Source organism: Schistocerca cancellata, chromosome 3, assembly GCF_023864275.1.
Source record: "Schistocerca cancellata isolate TAMUIC-IGC-003103 chromosome 3, iqSchCanc2.1, whole genome shotgun sequence".
NCBI lineage: Eukaryota > Metazoa > Arthropoda > Insecta > Orthoptera > Acrididae > Schistocerca > Schistocerca cancellata.
The window spans coordinates 680,154,314-680,172,807 of record NC_064628.1 but is presented as its reverse complement, the minus strand read 5'-3'; the positions used below and the strand labels follow the sequence as shown (position 1 = coordinate 680,172,807).

The 18,494-nt window shown below is 38.2% G+C and overlaps 1 protein-coding gene across 1 annotated transcript in view; it reads right to left on the bottom strand.

Annotated features, from left to right (window-relative positions):
* LOC126176505 (26S proteasome non-ATPase regulatory subunit 2-like) overlaps positions 1–18,494 on the bottom strand; it is a 213,722-nt gene that overhangs the window by 109,114 nt on the left and 86,114 nt on the right. The window contains exon 9 of the mRNA XM_049923661.1: positions 6,724–6,830. Within this exon, the coding sequence (XP_049779618.1) occupies positions 6,724–6,830 (107 nt within the window). The remainder of the gene's footprint in view (positions 1–6,723; positions 6,831–18,494) is intronic.

Here is an 18,494-nt window from a genome sequence, read left to right as displayed (position 1 = left end):
AAACAGAATTCTGCAAGCTGCAAACAACATTCGCCACAAATGCCAGAGGGAGGTTGTAAGGTATAACAAAAAGCATTCCGCCTTCAGGCCACAAGTGGCCCATCGGGACCATCCGACCGCCATGTCATCCTCAGTTGAGAATGCGGATAGGAGGGGCGTGTGGTCAGCACACCGCTCTCGCGGTCGTTATGATGTTTTTTTTTTGACAGCGCTTAACTTTGGTGATCTCACGGGAACTGGTGTATCCACTGCGGCAAGGCCGTTGCCCCAAGGTATAACAAGGGAGGCCCCAATTCACTAAAAGTTAGCGATGTAGTTATTTAAAAAAAACTTTTGGGTACAAAGTAAGGCTAGCCAGAAGATTTCAGCCAAGATGCTTCCTTGCATTATTAGTCCACATGATTTCATCAAGTTTATATCCCCAATCTGCTTTCCTTTGCAAGACAGAGCCCCTTAGTGTCGGCTTAAGGCTGGTTCGAATAACCAGGATACTGAGCCACACATCCTTAATTTAGTGGATCCCACTCCTGCTCCCTGTGCCTTTTTAATGTGGAGGGAGGATTCAGCCATAATGCACTCATATCAATTTCAGGTGCTATTTGAATATGTTTCTGATTTCATTTCCTTGCGACAACCTTCCTGGCATCTCGCTAGGGGCAGCTTCACAGCTTGAAGGGATTTTAACAGCATCTGCAGCTCTCTGTGGTGTCTTGTCTGGCTGTCTGTTCTGCATGTTATGTGGGCTCACTCACTTAGGATTAAGGCATGGTTGCCACATTGCAGTTGACTGTTTACCATGAAGAGTGTACCAGTGCCATCTGAAGAATCGTACCTTCACTTTGTCTTCAGAGATACAGGTTGCATCTTCTGAGTTGGCCATTTCCCATTTACAGTGTCTTGGTTGAAGGATGTGGGCCTTCCAGCATTCCTTGTGCCTCAGGGATCTGGCACAGAAATATGAGGTGATAGAGTTATTTTTAAGATAGTTATAAAGGGGGGGGGGGGGGATCACATTTTGGCCAGTTATAGTTCCATTATTACCTGATTAAGTACCAAGATTGTTTCTTTAAAATCTGTATATGTGCCTTATTTTGAACATTCAGGGCTTCAGACTTTTTAATAGTTTTTAAATTTAAATCACTGATGTGGTGATTCCTTAGAATTATTTCAGCATTTCATTCTGAATCATCAGGTGTTCAAATTCTTTAAAATATTTGTATGTTCAACTGTCTGTTTTCTTCTGTGGGAAAGCACCCACATGCATATCTGCTATATAATTCTAATGTGTATCCCTTGTATGTTTTAGAATCTGAGCTGAATGAAGCAACAGTTTGAGTTCATGTTGGTAGCCCCATCTTGGTAAATGCATTAAATTTCAGATCCCTTTTAACTATGCTGTGAACCTGTTAATCAGAGCATTTGTTTTTACTTGTGGTGATTTGAGTATTTTAAATTTTTCTTGTACTGGTACCTTGATACTGTTTGTTGTGTTGGTGAATTTAAAAGATTATCTGAGTAAAAAACCTAAAATATTTTTCTATAAATTTCAACAGCAGTTATTCTAACACTTGTATTAAAAGCTCCTTGAAATTGTCTTTCAAAACTGTAAGCAAATGCCTCTGATTTTGACTCTTTAGTAGACGGTCTTTTTAATGTATATTTTCTTAAATGTTTCTGGTGTTAAAGTATCATACAAAAGATTTTTTTTTCTAAGCTGCTGCCAATAATTTTGGGTGCCTCTGGGGCACAGTTGAGAAATCATATACATTGAGAATTAAAAGTAAAATAATAATAATAATAATAGTGTGAAATATCTGAGTCTTCTATGCCCAGCTACCATTCCTAGACCCATGCTTCCTACCATTACAATGGTAACAGGGCAGAGTTCTGAGAGTGTGTGGTGTTGTTATAAATAAATGAAAATTTTTGTCTGTAAGTTGTAAGGTGTCACCCAAAACAGTCAATCCCGTTTAAAAGTAAATGAGTAACATCCATGTCAAGTTGCTCTTGTTGTTTGACTTGTGGATAACTGCAACACTTCACTGTCCGCCACTCCAACCATACTGTCTCTCCCCCTCCCCACCCCAGCCTCCTCCTTACCCCCACCCAGTCGCCACTCCCATCATGCACTGGTGCTGCTGTTCGCAGTGTGGTTTCAGCTCTCTGAGACTGCAGATGTGTGTGCAAGTTGCGTTTACGTGTGTGTGTGTGTGTGTGTGTGTGTGTGTGTGTGTGTGTGTGTGCACACGCGCGTGTGTGTATGTGTGTCTACTGCTGACAAAGGCCTTAATGGCCGAAAGCTTTAATTGTGTGAACCTTTTTGTCATGCGTATCGCAACTCAGCATCTCTGCTATATGTTGAGTAGCAACTTTCCTTCTCTGGTATTGTTACATTTCATCCTGGATTTTCCATTGTTTGAATTATGTAACTTCTGTACATGAGAATATGTGCAACAGAACAAATTAAATTCGTGAACTTTAATTCTTAATTGCTTTTGAGTGACTTCAGTAGATAAAATTAATGAACACTCCTTCTGAACTGCACTGGGTTTGTCAAGAGTGTATATCTTCATCAAAATTGGTTTTTGTTGGATATGGTGAATCTAATTAGGGACTGATGTCAATGAACTGTTGCAGTGTAATTAAATCCAATGAATTACTAAAGGACTGTGCTGAGTGTGAACACTGATAATTCCATGTACATGTGAATCATTTATATTGTGCCACAACTGAATACTTTGCCACTGTATTGTCCATTCTGGGCTGAAGACTTGTGCTAAATTGGTTTTGACAGCCTAAAAACTGGTTATGCTAATTAATAACTGATCTTTGAGTGTACATGTTCATGTCATCTAAAATATGTTGTCATGTACAGCAATGAACAGACAAAATCCCACATGCAATTAGATTTTCATCATTACAGTCCTTTTATACTGTGCAGGAGATTCTCCAAATAGTTAAGAACCTTTTATTCTATTGTGTAATTCATTTATATACTACCACAAATCTTACATCTCTGGGATTTTAATATCCTTTTCTTATTAAACTGCAGAATTCACAGTCTTGCTCACCTTTTTTTTGTTTGCTGGAATAGCAAGTTTTGGCAGTATGGCCATTGTAAAATCTATTAGAAGATGTACAGTGATCTCATTTAATCTTTTCCAAATATTCAAAAACATTTTTATCAGCATTTTGTGAATTAATAATCTTTGTCAATGAACAAGTGGTTTTGGTTCACTGGATCTCATGAAACCTGAACCACTTCAGCTACAATCAAGATTACTACCAATATAACAATGGAAAATACAGGATGGAATAGTGACAATGTTATGAAAATGATAGATTGCAGATAGGCAAACTGCTAAAGAAGTAAGCTTTTGGCCAAAAAGCCTTCTCCTGGATTAGACAAAAAACACACACACACATTTACACAGTTCTAACTCTCACACAAGAGACGACTGTCTCCTGCAGCCGGGTCTTTTGTTGTGTTTGTTTGTGACTCAGTATTTCCACTATATTGTGAAATACCATCTATCCTTCAAATAATATTGTCAAAAATGCAAATATAGGTAATTTGAGATGTTTTATCATGTGTGGATGTTTCTACTAGGACTTTACAACTTTAATGTGATGAACCACGTATCAAGTTCTGGTGTTACACTATGTGACCGAAAGTATCTGGACACCCCCAAAAACAAATGTTTTTCATATTAGGTGCATTATTTTGCCACCTACTACCAGGTACTCCATATCAGCGACCTCAGTAGTCATTAGACATCGTGAGAGAGCAGAATGTGGCACTCCGCAGAACTCACGGACTTCAAACGTGGTCAGGTGATTGGGTGTCACTTGTGTCATACGTCTGTATGCAAGATTTCCACACATCTAAACATCCCTAGGTCTACTGTTTCTGATGTGATAGTGAAGTGGAAGTGTGAATGGACACATACAACACAAATACCTACAGGCCAGCCCCGTCTGTTGACTGACAGAGACCGCTGACAGTTGAAGAGGGTCGTAATGTGTAATAGGCAGACATCTATCCACCCCACCACATGGGAATTGCAAACTGCATCAGGACCCACTGCAAGTACTATGATTGTTGGGCGGGATGTGGGAAAACTTGGATTTCATGGTCAAGCAGCTCTTCATAAGCCATACATCACACCGGTAAATGCCAAACGATTGCTTGTTTGGTGTAAGGAGTGTAAACATTGGACGATTGAACAGTGGAAAAATGTTGTGTGGAGTGATAAATTATGGTACACAATGTGGCAATCTGATGGCAAGGTGTGGGTATGGTGAATGCCCAGTGAAAACCATCTACCAGTGTGTGTAGTGCCAACAGTAAAATTCGGAGGCAGTGGTGTTACGGTGCAGTCGTGTTTTTCATGGAGGGGGGCCTGCAGCCCTTGTTGTTTTGCATGGCACTATCACAGCACAGGCCTACATTGATGTTTTAAGCACGTTCTTGCTTCTCACTGTTGAAGAGCAATTTGTGGATGGCGATTGCATCTTTCATCTTGATTGAGCACCTGTTCATAATGCACGGCCTGTGGCGGAGTGGTTACATGACAATAACATCCCTGTAATGGACTGGCCTGCACAGAGTCCTGACCTGTATCCTATAAAACACCTTTGGGATGTTTTGGAACACCGACTTCATACCAGGCCGCATCAACCAACATCAATACCTCTCCTCAGTGCAGCGCTCTGTGAAGAATGGGCTGCCATTCCCCAAGAAACTTTCCAGGACCTGACTGAACATATGTTTGCAAGAATGGAAGCTGTCATCAAGGCTAAGGGTGGGCCAACACCATAGTGAATTCCAGTATTACTGATGAAGGGTGCCACAAATGTGTAAGTCATTTTTAGCCAGGTGTCTGCATACTTTTGATCTCAAAGCATATTTCTTAACAGATATATCAAGTTCTGAAACATGCAATGGCTCAATGCTAAACTACAGCACTTAAGTCATTCCTCATATACTTTCAGTTGTTCAGAGGTGGCTACTTTCAAAACACGCTGCTATCAAAAATTCTCACTCTGTGTCTTGTTAGGAAGTACTGCAGTCTGTGACAATTGTATAAAAGTTTTCATACCATATGTTGCAGACATCATTCCTGCAGTCATAACATTTATTACTGGCTATTTAGAATGTCACAATAAATCTTCATGACATCTTTGTCTGCCAGCTGATGACAAACTGCATGGGCAACATTTTGTTAATAATACACCAAAACTGACATTGTTTCTATCTCTTGAGCTTTGCAAACCACATGAATTTGTTTTGTATATTCTGAGGATAAATATCTTTAAGCCAAATATATTTACAATGGTGCAAGAACTAAAAGATATTAAGTGTCTTGTAATGAGATTTATGATAAAATATTAAAAAATTAGTGGGATAAAGGCAATACTGGGAACATAATCTTCAGTGCAAGTCAACTTCCACTTGTGAAGCAAAGAAAATACATTCAGATTTGTGGTGCTATGAATTAATCACAATCTTTAAAACACATTTGTAAAATTTCAAAATTTAAGGTCTTCATGCCTCAAGCAAGAGCAAAGTTTAGGGTGCTTTATTTTTTTAGAGAGAGCAAGCAGTGAGTTAATGTAACTTGTATTACTGGGAAACTTTCATCAAGATGGCACACAACACACTACTTTGGGGAAATGCAGGATTTCCTTAATGACTAATTTTCAAGTCAGTGGGCTGGTTGAGCTCGAGCCATTGTGCAACTTTCTCATTTGCTGGATGCAACACTTTACCTCTGATGACTTATCAAAGATAGTATTTTTACACAAACTCTGCAGACTATATTTGAAAAGCTTGGGACAAGTAACTACAACAAACTTCAAGACAGTGAAGTCACTATGCTGTATGTGGTATGGCAGAAACTGAATGTAGCTGGGACATATATTCAATTACCAATGGAACACAAAATGAATCTTAAAAACTACAAGGTACAATCTTCACGTACAGTATTAGCAAAGGAATTACATGAGAACCATTCTGTGATCAGTTTATGTCCAAGTGCAAACTTTTAAAGTGTCATTGTTCACTCTGAATGTACTCTCCTAAAACTAGGCGAATAATTTTGTATTTTATTGAGTGAATAGATTACAATTATATGTTCATGGTTCTGTGAAAAGTAATGTATCATTACTTAATTTTAGGAAATGGTTAGCAAAATAGTACACAAGAAAAATATATGCATCTAAATCAGACATTTTTTAAAGAATTTAACTGAAATGTTATATAACAACAGGACATATGGATGTTTAGGTCATGTTTAGTATTGAAGATGTCATCACTAAATAATTCAATAACAGTAATACAAAATTTTTGCTCTGTGCCAAGTACACAACAACAGCAGTTAATGGTGAAGTAATTTATAATGGTCTACTTAATCTTTTAAAAGTATCTTTTAGTACTTTCTGTAAGTGAGAGATTAGTGTCTATAGATTACAGAGGGTTCAGTTTTTGCTATTCGTGTTTATTATTTTTCTAAAACAGCTGATAGCTTTTTAATACAGGCTTTGATTACATAAATAACAAAGTTGACAACTCATAAAAAGGAATGTTATCTTTATTGCTGATCTAATATAATGGGTCTTTTAGATGTGAAGGAAGTTTTCCAACACTGAATGAAATTGTTATAATCTTTAAATTAATTACAAAGACTTACAACATGAAGTCCTTATATATTTAAAACTCACCTTTATAAAATCTTCACTTGTATATAGATATCTATCTATTGGTGAAAGACCTCCTTCTACATCCCACAAGTAAATGAGTCCCAGTGATGCAGTTGCTGACAACATTCCTGAACGAACATTAACACACAATTTATTGACACTGAATCCACTGTTTCTCTCCTGTGAAATTCTAAAGCAGTGTTGAGAAAAGATCATTTTACTGAATACAAGTAATTTTACAATATTCATTCTAAGAGAACTTAAAAATCAGTCACATCATTGCCAGAAATTTTTGCAATAATCTGACACCAGAAAAAATTTCAAAAAATGAAATTTTTATTTCTGTGGGAAAGTGATTTGATCCTGCCTTACAAGAAATGTAATTTGTGTATGAGAATTTAATGTTGTGATATCTCCCCATAGTGCTACCTATTAAGTAATCATTTTATTACGAAGATTCCTAAAAATAAAAAAAATATATGCCATTCTGGATTGGCTTTTTTCTTTTGTGGAGACTGAGCTCTCTAGGAATGCTCCAGTAAGTCCATTGTTCCAACCTACCTTGCCAGATATCACATAGTGTGGGGACAACAGCAGCAGCAGCAAGGACATTCCCTTGTCCCCCCAGCTCACACAGAAAGAAAAAAAAAACGGTTTAGTCAGGTGCTTTTCTTTCAAGACAATAATTTAAAAATTGGTATTAGGCAGGTTTTTAACAGGGTCAGAACTGGGAAATTTTTATGGCTGCTTACAAGTTGTCATTTGTCTTCCAAAATATTAAAAATACTCCACACCCCCCAGGTCTAGACCCCCCCCCTCCCCACAAACTATTGTATGGGTGCCCTTGAGCAGCCGTACAACACAATGGATGGATCTACTATCAAAGTTCCAATTCTATACTGCATTGGAATGTGCACTGAAATGAGCTGTCTTGACAGGCAAACATCTGAGTTGGAGTCCCTGCCCAATCCACAAGTTTTATCTGACAAGAACATTCATTTTACTCAAAACTTCCATCCTGCCAAATACAACTACATACTGTGTATATTACAACTACTTTGATGGAATGGAATGTGTCGTTCCTTTTTCTGTTTATATTACCTTACATGCTGTCTTCAGTATCTTCATTTACTCAAAGAATGAATTACAGTGGAAACAAATAACACCATTTATTTTCATTTTTGATAGTGATTTCATTATTTCATATCTATTTCTGTGTACAAGAAGTAATTAGAATTTCAGACATTAAAATACTTTGAATAGTCAAAGTAATTTTTCTTGTAATCTTGGTGGATATATTGGCAGATCACTTGATATAATTACAGCCTTGCCACAGTGGTAACATCAGTTCCCGTCACATTATCGAAGTTAAGCACTGTCGGGCTAGGCTAGCACTTGGATACCATCCAGTATGCTGAGCACTGTTGGCAAGCAGGGTGCACTCAGCCCTTGTGAGGAAAACTGAGGAGCTACTTGATTGAGAAGTAGTGGCTCTGGTCTCGTAAACTGACATATGGCCAGGAGAGGGGTGTGCTTACCACATGCCCCTCCATATTCACATCCTGTGACTCCTGTGGGCTGAGGATGGCACGGCGGCTGTTTGGTACCATTGGGCCTTCATTGTTTGTTTGGGCGGAGTTTTATTTATTTTAATAGATGTAATCGCATATGTCTGGGAGGATTACTAGGCACAGTGCGGAATGATAATTCCCCCAGCATCAGACCACATGACACAACACTGTTGGCAGTTTCAAGGACTACCGTGAAACACCAACATCTCACAGCCAATGTTCCCAGCAAGCTTTCTTGTGTGCCTTTTGACCATGACCCTGCACTACATGGTTTTCTCGTAGACTGTGATTTGGACTTTTTGCTACTTACTCCCAGTGTTTCACAAGGGCTCAGACTTGCCTGTCTGTCTAATGTAGGGCTGTACAGCTAACCATAGTGTTGTCACTGAACAATGACATATAGGTGCACTGACATCCAAACCTTCAGATGTCAGAGAGCCAGGTCAGTATCAAACACTGTGTATCGGCAGAGTATCAACCAAAACTCTAGTACAGTTTCTGCTATGTGCTGTCATCCACAAGACCAAGCATAAATACTGTTGTTGTTGTTGTCTTCAGTCCTGAGAGTGGTTTGATGCAGCTCTCCATGCTACTCTATCCTGTGCAAGCTTCCTCATCTCCCAGTACCTACTGCAACCAACATCCTTCTGAATCTGCTTACTGTATTCATCCCTTGGTCTCCCTCTACGATTTTTACCCTCCACGCTGCCCTCCAATACTAAATTGGTGATCCCTTGATGCCTCAGAACATGTCCTACCAACCGATCCCTTCTTCTAGTCAAGTTGTGCCACAAACTTCTCTTCTCCCCAATCCTATTCAACACCTCCTCATTAGTTATGTGATCTACCCATCTAATCTTCAGCATTCTTCTGTAGCACCACATTTCGAAAGCTTCTATTCTCTTCTTGTCTATACTATTTATCGTCCATGTTTCACTTCCATACATGGCTACACTCCATACAAATACTTTCAGAATCGACTTCCTAACACTTAAATCAATACTCGATGTTAACAAATTTCTCTTCTTCAGAAACGCTTTCCTTGCCATTGCCGGTCTACATTTTATATCCTCTCTACTTTGACCATCATCAGTTATTTTGCTCCCCAAATAGCAAAACTCATTTACTACTTTAAGCGTCTCATTTCCTAATCTAATTTCCGCAGCATCACTCGATTTAATTTGAATACATTCCATTATCCTCGTTTTGCTTTTGTTGATGTTCATCTTATATCCTCCCTTCAAGACACCATCCATTCCGTTCAACTGCTCTTCCAAGTCCTTTGCTGTCTCTGACAGAATTACAATGTCATCGGCGAACCTCAAAGTTTTTATTTCTTCTCCATGGATTTTAATACCTACACTGAATTTTTCTTTTGTTTCCTTCACTGCTTCCTCAATATACAGATTGAATAACATCGGGGAGAGGCTACAACCCTGTCTCACTCCCTTCCCAACCACTGCTTCCCTTTCATGCTCCTCAACTCTTATAACTGCCATTTGGTTTCTATACAAATTGTAAATAGCCTTTCGCTCCCTATATTTTAACCCTGCCACCTTCAGAATTTGAAAGAGAGTATTCCAGTCAACATTGTCAAAAGCTTTCTCTAAGTCTACAATTCCTAAAAACGTAGGTTTGCCTTTCCTTAATCTAGCTTCTAAGATAAGCCGTAGGGTCAGTATTGCCTCACGTGTTCCAATATTTCTACGGAATCCAAACTGATCTTTCCCAAGGTCAGCTTCTACTAGTTTTTCCATTCGTCTGTAAAGAATTCGTGTTAGTATTTTGCAGCCGTGACTTATTAAACTGATAGTGCGGTAATTTTCACATCTGTCAACACCTGCTTTCTTTGCGATTGGGATTATTATATTCTTCTTGAAGCCTGAGGGTATTTCGCCTGTCTCATACATCTTGCTCACCAGATGGTAGAGTTTTGTCAGGACTGGCTCTCCCAAGGCCGTCAGTAGTTCTAATGGACTGTTGTCTACTCCAGGGGCCTTGTTTCGAATCAGGTCTTTCAGTGCTCTGTCGAACTCTTCACGCAGTATCATATCTCCCATTTCATCTGCATCTACATCCTCTTTCATTTCCATAATATTGTCCTCAAGTACATCACCCTTGTATAGACCCTCTATATACTGCTTCCACCTTTCTGCTTTCCCTTCTTTGCTTAGAACTGGGTTTCCATCTGAGCTCTTGATATTCATACAAGTGGTTCTCTTTTCTCCAAAGGTCTCCTCATTTTTCCTGTAGGCAGTATCTATCTTACCCCTAGTAAGATAAGCCTCTACATTCTTACATTTATCCTCTAGCCATCCCTGCTTAGCCATTTTGCACTTCCTGCCGATCTCATTTTTGAGGCGTTTGTATTCCTTTTTGCCTGCTTCATTTACTGCATTTTTATATTTTCTCTTTTCATCAATTAAATTCAATATTTCTTCTGTTACCCAAGGATTTCTACTAGCCCTCGTCTTGTTACCTACTTGATCGTCTGCTGCCTTCATCCCTCAGAGCTACCCATTCTTCTTCTACTGTATTTCGTTCCCCCATTCCTGTCAATTGTTCCCTTACGCCCTCCCTGAAACTCTGTACAACCTCTGGTTTAGTTAGTTTATCCAGGTCCCATCTCCTTAAATTCCCACCTTTTTGCAGTTTCTTCAGTTTTAATCTACAGTTCATAACCAACAGATTGTGGTCAGAGTCCACATCTGCCCCTGGAAATGTCTTACAACTTAAAACCTGGTTCCTAAATCTCTGTCTTACCATTATATAATCTATCTGATACCTTTTAGTATCTCCAGGGTTGTTCCATGTATACAACCTTCTATCATGATTCTTGAACCAAGTGTTAGCTATGATTAAGTTATGCTCTGCACAAAATTCTACCAGGCGGCTTCCTCTTTCATTCCTTACCCTCAATCCATATTCACCTACTACGTTTCCTTCTCTCCCTTTTCCTACTACCGAATTCCAGTCACCCATGACTATTAAATTTTCGTCTCCCTTCACTATCTGAATAATTTCTTTTATTTCATCGTACATTTCTTCAATTTCTTCGTCATCTGCAGTGCTAGTTGGCATATAAACTTGTACTACTGTAGTAGGCGTGGCCTTCAGGTCTATCTTGGCCACAATAATGCATTCACTATGCTGTTTGTAGTAGCTTACCCACATTCCTATTTTTTTTATTCATTATGAAACCTACTCCTGCATTACCCCTATTTGACTTTGTATTTATAACCCTGTATTCGCCTGACCAAAAGTTTTGTTCCTCCTGCTGCCGAACTTCACTAATTCCCATTATATCTAACTTTAACCTATCCATTTCCCTTTTTAAATTTTCTAACCTACCTGCCCGATTAAGGGACCTGACATTCCACGCTCCGATCCGTAGAACGCCAGTTTTCTTTCTCCTGATAACGACGTCCTCTTGAGTAGTCTCCGCCCGGAGATCCGAGTGGGGACTATTTTACCTCCGGAATATTTTACCCAAGAGGACACCATCATCATTAACCATACAGTAAAGCTGCATGCCCTCGGGAAAAATTACGGCTGTAGTTTCCCCTTGCTTTCAACCGTTCGCAGTACCAGCACAACAAGGCCATTTTGGTTAGTGTTACAAGGCCAGATCAGTCAATCATCCAGACTGTTGCCCCTGCAACTACTGAAAAGGCTGCTGCCCCTCTTCAGGAACCACGCGTTTGTCTGGCCTCTCAGCAGATACCCCTCCGTTGTGGTTGCACCTACGGTACTGCTATCTGCATTGCTGAGGCACGCAAGCCTCCCCACCAACGGCAAGGTCCATGGTTCATGGGGGGGGGGGGGGGGGGGGGGGCATAAATACTATGTAATATGTAATGCCTAATCTAAGGAGCACAGGAAAAGCATAATTGTGAGTGTCTGACATATAGAGCTCCCATGGGGAATTTGGTAGAGCGTTCATATGTGTTACCAAGGTTCACAGGTTTGAGCCCTTGTGATGCCAGTTTTTGTTCTGTTATATGGGAAAATATGTTCCTGACCTGTAAAAGGCCTGTTCAGACTATATAGCACAGTTCTATTGGCAGTCCAGTTTCACTTCATCTCTTTGCAAGTAGCAAACCTATAGAGTACATTTATATTTTGACAGAATAAAAATAAACAATCACATCACATGCGTGAAAGTATTAATATTAAAAATAAGAGCTATTATGATTATTGTTATCATTATTATTACTACTACTACTACTATTAATACTTCCACAAGTGTGATGCAACTATTTCTTTATTCTTCTGTTCTGACTGTTTATCTTTTTTTCTATGAAACTTCAAATGTAATAGGTTTGCTACTTTCAAATAAATGAAGAGAAAACAGCCCTTTTACACATCCCATGTAACAGTTTGATACAAACTACAGTACAAAAACTGGCATGACCAGCGCTCGAACCCAGAACCCTTGGTATGACAAACTATGATTTATCGACTTCCCCATTGGAGCTCTACATGAAAGATACACACAGTTATGCTTTTCCTGTGGTCTGTGAGTCAGGTGTTACTTATTACTTGCCATTTACACACATCCTACTGGACAGCACATAGTACAAATTATATTGGAATTTTGGTTGATATTTTATCGATATACAATCTCTGATGCAGATCTGACTGTCTCACATCAGGAGGTTTAGATGTGAGAGCATGGTTTATATCCAAGTGCTTTCTAGTTGAACCTGAAAATAGTGCTCCCCAGCTTCCACAATACAGTATTAAACACAATGTATTCAGGTACAGAAGCCTTTGGTTTTGTGTAATTCCAAAAGAGTCATAAACTGTTACTTTCTATCATTTAATTGTAACTAATTTGTGCTTCATAAAATCTGTGTTGTTTAAACACCAGACTTACAACAATTTACATTCTTAGCATTTATGAATGCTGCAGCTGTATTCAAATGGTTGTTAGTGATAAACTTCAGAAGGAAAAAAGGGTTATATAGCTGTCTATTAATATGTCTAATAGTTTAATCAGTACTGTAGGAGGCTGATCATTGCACACCATGTATAACCCTTACTGAATAATTTTATGTCATTACTGTATTAAGGCTAAGAGTAAGTTTGGCTAGAAATGCTGCTCTGCTTGCTATTAATGCACACACAGAAGCAACCACAGGGAATAATCTTTCTACCTTTTCCCCTACAATATCAGTAACTGCACACAAAGCAAAAATTGTTTAACTTAAGTAGTAAGAAACCTGTAATATCTGATTTACATTTCAAGTTCTTCTTAATATGCACACCAGAAACTCTGAAGAAACTGTTTTACGTGTTGCTTTTCCCTATGATGTATAGCTACTGCCGAAAGTTACATAAGCCTTTTATAAAAATGTATGAACTCCTCCCCTTTCCTGCCCTGCCCCTCAATAAGCCCAAACAGAAAAAACCAATTATTTTATTAAAAGATTCATTTATGTTGTTTCCTTCTGCTGGTGCATATCTGGTGGATCTTATAATGTTTGTGCTATGCAGTAATAATTGTATATATACAGTGAGTGGCCTCTAAAACACAGCTCTAGCAGTGCCCATGCTGTGGTAGCTACCTGGTGAAAATCTCTTCAATGGAAGACTGTGCCATTTTAATATTTTCTGAACTGTTGTTTATGGCTAGTACAGATCTCACATATATCAGTTTTGTAGAGATAAATGGGAAGCCACATACTACACTTGGTTTATGTCATACAATAGCTGCTCTCCAAGTGCAGTAATCTAATATTGACTTTGATCAATCACAAATGTCTTCATGCGACAAATTAGCAGTCAACACAGTCACTTAATAAATCACTCAATATGCTGTACTTCTGAGCAAAATGAACAAATCACAATGAACATAATGTGCACAATAAGACTTTGTTCTCATTAAAAAATACTGCCACTATGAGTCATCGTTAGAGACTGACACAGTCATTGATATCACATATAAGATCACATTAAAAGAAGTTACCAAAGACTTTCCCTGAATTATGGAGTAATAAGTAGGACTCAAAACATGTCATGAATGTGGCACACATTTTTGATTTAACTTATCCACCAGACCAACTGCGACACATTTTCCATATAGGCAGACACTGGTATTACTCCATTACAGACTCATCTCAGACTCACTCTTTTGTGACAGGGTTGGATCTTATATAGTGACATAAGAATGAACTTATTTTGAAATCTACATAATGTTTTAAGAAGTGCTGGGTTGAATTTTACTGTTTTTGATTAACTACAAGAACCAATAGAATTTTGGATTACAGAAAATGTTACTAGTTACAAATTTAGAAAAATATGTGGCTACATTTTTTCTCTGCAAGGTGAATCCCATCATTTACAAGAGTATAAGTCATGTTGAAAATTATATTACCTTACATGAAACTGTTAATTAATGAAGTAATTTATTACTTAAGTTGTGGCTGCCCCATAAGAACTCTTTGTGTAATTATTTCTGTTTCGTATAATTATTCAGAAAGGTTCAGGCAACAAAAGTATGTAGTCAAATTCCAGAATCTCACAGTAGTTATGGCAGAATTTGCAATGGAAAGTGACAGCCTCTCTGAAATTCAAATTCAATTATCATGGAAGATAATTAATTTCAGGAAAAATGAAAATCTATACTGTGAAGTTGGAATATTGCACTCTGAATGGTAAGGGTCCTTATATCAAAATAATTATGTCTCCTTGCTCACCCCAAATCTTCAGGGTCATACTGCATGAAAATTTTCAGTTTATGATATTTTTCAGTTACTATATTCTCTAGGCAAACTAATTATACCACTGGATGCGGAATGATTGAAAGAAGGCTTATTTAATGATTTGCAGTTTTTATGTCACTGCCACATACTATGTCCACGTTTTTGCAGAGATATATGAAATTTGGGAATAAAATAATAATTATGAGGGAAGAAAACATAGTATATGGGTGAGGGTGCCCAGCTTTCTTTGTCTCAAGATGCTCAAACTGCAACTGTTGTTGTTGTGGTCTTCAGTCCAAAGATGGTTTGATACAGCTCTCCACACTATCCTATCCTGCGCATTTCATCTCCGAGTAACTACTGCATGCAAGCTACATCATTTTGAAACTGCTTTCTGTATTCATCTCTTGGCCTCCCTCTTTGGTTTTTTGGGTTGGGTGAGGCATGTCATCGACAGTTCTTGTCTCTCTGTATCTCCTCCATGACTGAACAACATCAGTTTGGTTCTCTCTGAGATACCTGGACACTTCCCTGTTGAGAGCCCTCCCTGTCTGTATTGCTGGTTTTTCTAGTGATTTATTGATTAGACTATTGATCACTGAGTGAAAGTATGCGTGCTTTTGTGATTTTATATGACAGGATTTGGCATTTATAATGTTATCTAAGAAGTGGCAGATTTTCTGTAAATGTCAAGTGTGTGGCATTTTCCTCCTCCCCCCCCCCCCCCACCCTCCCCATCCTTCCACAGGCCTAGGTGGTTTACTGAACTGCCTGTTACTATTTCCTTGGTAAATTTGATTTTGGGATGTAGGTTGTCAAGTGCTTGGTGGGTTTCTTGGATGTCTGTAATATTTCCATCAGTTAGCATTCTGGTGTCATCCGCTTATCTACAACAGTAAATGATTTTATTGAGTACTGGTAGTTAAGAGTTGAAAATTTTTTCTTCCACTGTGTTGGGAAAAATATTAGTTATTGCACCAGCTACATTGTTTCCCATAGCTACTCCATCTGATTGCACAAATATTTTGTCACTGAATTTGAGATAAGGTAATTTTTAGGTCTTTAATTTCATGGCTTCCTTTGGTAGACGTTTTCCTGTATTGTAAGACACTGTGTTTTATGGTCTCTATGGTTTTTGTATTGGCATATTGGTATATAAGTTTGTAATATTAAAAGAAACAAATCTGCCATTGGCTATAACTTGATTATCTTTTATAGCTTTTGCCAGGCTATATATGTTTTTTGTTGTGTATGTTTTGTTGAAAGTATGTGAGTTTGTTAGTAATTTGTTTATTTTTTTACTTATTAGATACGTTCGACAATTGATACAGTTCACTACAGGGAAGATGGAGTTAAAAGTTTTATGTTCTTTTGGTTGAGCATGTAGTATTGGCTTGCATGGGTTAATTAAAACGTATGTTTTCTTTCCATTGTGTGTCACTACTGCATTAGATTTTTCATACTTTTCTTTATTTTTGCTCACAGCAAAATCCACTCAGTGAAATACTGCACAACACTACCATTGCTTAGCTAACTATACTTTGTAAACATATAGAATCGGAGTATAGCATCAGAGTAAACAAACTGTCAAATAAAAATCAAATCATACTTTATAATAAACAGACTATCAAATAAGTGACAAAACATATTTCATATGTTCATAACTACTATATGTCACATCATCTCTATGAATTAGAGAATAACAATTTACTACAGATGGAATATGGATGTCGCATCAAACTACATGTAAATACCAATAGCTTTTTGGAGCTAGCGGGATGTTTCCTTTTCAAAATGTTGTATTATAACATGTACTATGCCGCAGACCCAGATTGGGGAATAAGATGGGGGGGATTGCAGAATTGCACATGGAAATGTTACACCATGAACACCTTGACCAAAAGATATCAAACAAGTTCTAGTATTTCTATGCTTGTGAGATATAATGATTAAAATTTGATTTGTGGTATTGTAACCAGTCAATAGCTCATGGGGGCAATTTCTGCATGTACAGAGCATGTCATTAGAGATTCCAGTGTGTTGCAAAGGATCACATAGATAAGAGACTGCCGAACTGCAACTCTAGCCACTTCTTGCTGAGTTTTTGCCCAGTTGTTGAGTGGTTCGATTTAGCAACAAGCAAGGATCATCATACTGCAGTTGAACTTTCTCAACAAAAGTAGTCCATCAGAACTGGCTCAAGACTTAAGTTTATTTCTGTGTTATGAACTGGTATAGCATTTGATTTACCCTGGCTTTGCCAAGGACTTTATGGATTTTGACAAAGACACTCTGTACCGAAGTTGAGTATAACACTTTTTTCTCTCAGTGATGGTATTCTTTCACTCTTTTCATTTTTACCTCAGAACCTAAGCACCATCCTGACGGGACATTGTACATTAGATGACAAGATTTTCTTGGCCACTTATAATCCTTATGCGAGCTTTTATTCAGTACTTTCAGTACAGAAAATGAAACATTACTACAGATAAATAGTGTGAGTACAAGATGGTTGTTGGGCACATTTTACTGTTATTGCAAAAGACAGACTGCTACTTATTCTAAAGAAGACATGTTAAGTTGCAGATAGGCACACTTAAAAGACACATTACTAATGAAGACTGTGGCCAAGCTATATGTAAGTGCCGTTTAATTGTTCGTGTCTGCAACTTAATGTGTCTTCTTTATGGTAAGTAGCAATTTGTGTTCTCCTACATTGATGATAATCCTACCTGGAGTTTCCATTATTTAATGTTACTGGAAATTTTCATGTGGAGATTGCAACACAGCATGCTCAGAGGATGTCAACATCACCATCGAGAGAAGTTGAAACACTGACATGAGAGATAAAAGGGCCATCGCATCAACAGACGACTGGTTATATTGCAATGACTGCAGATCGAGTGGTGGTGAGATGGACTCAGAGCACCAGCATGGTAAGAAGAGTAGGCATTGGTCCTCCCAGAAGAACATCATCATACAATTGTTCTGATGGACAACAGCTAAATCGGGATAGAAATTACAGGCAGAGTGTCACAATGAACTGATGGGAACAGATTACTGAAAGGTGGGTAGAGATCTTGATTTATTGTGCACTGTTTACTGCTGAACTCATACACAGACACCAGTGACATACATGATGTAGAACCAGAGCCAACTGGGACAATGAGTTATATTCTGTGATGTTCAGTTATAAGCCTCACTTCTGTTTGTGGTGATAGGATCAACATCAATGTGCCCACAGACATCATGGTTAAAGGCCACATGAAGCAGCAGTTCTTGAGAACCATACCTTTCGAAAACCTGGCATCATGGTGTGAGGATCAATTGAATATGAAAACAGGATTGATCTGGTAACTGTTGAAAAGATACTGAATGCTTACTATATGTGGCGAGAATCACAGATTCTTTTTTCATACCCTTCATGACCAGGTTACCAAATGGCAGGATAAGGCAAGATTATCTACTGAAGTTGACATCATAAACAACTTGATGAATGTACAGATCCTTGACT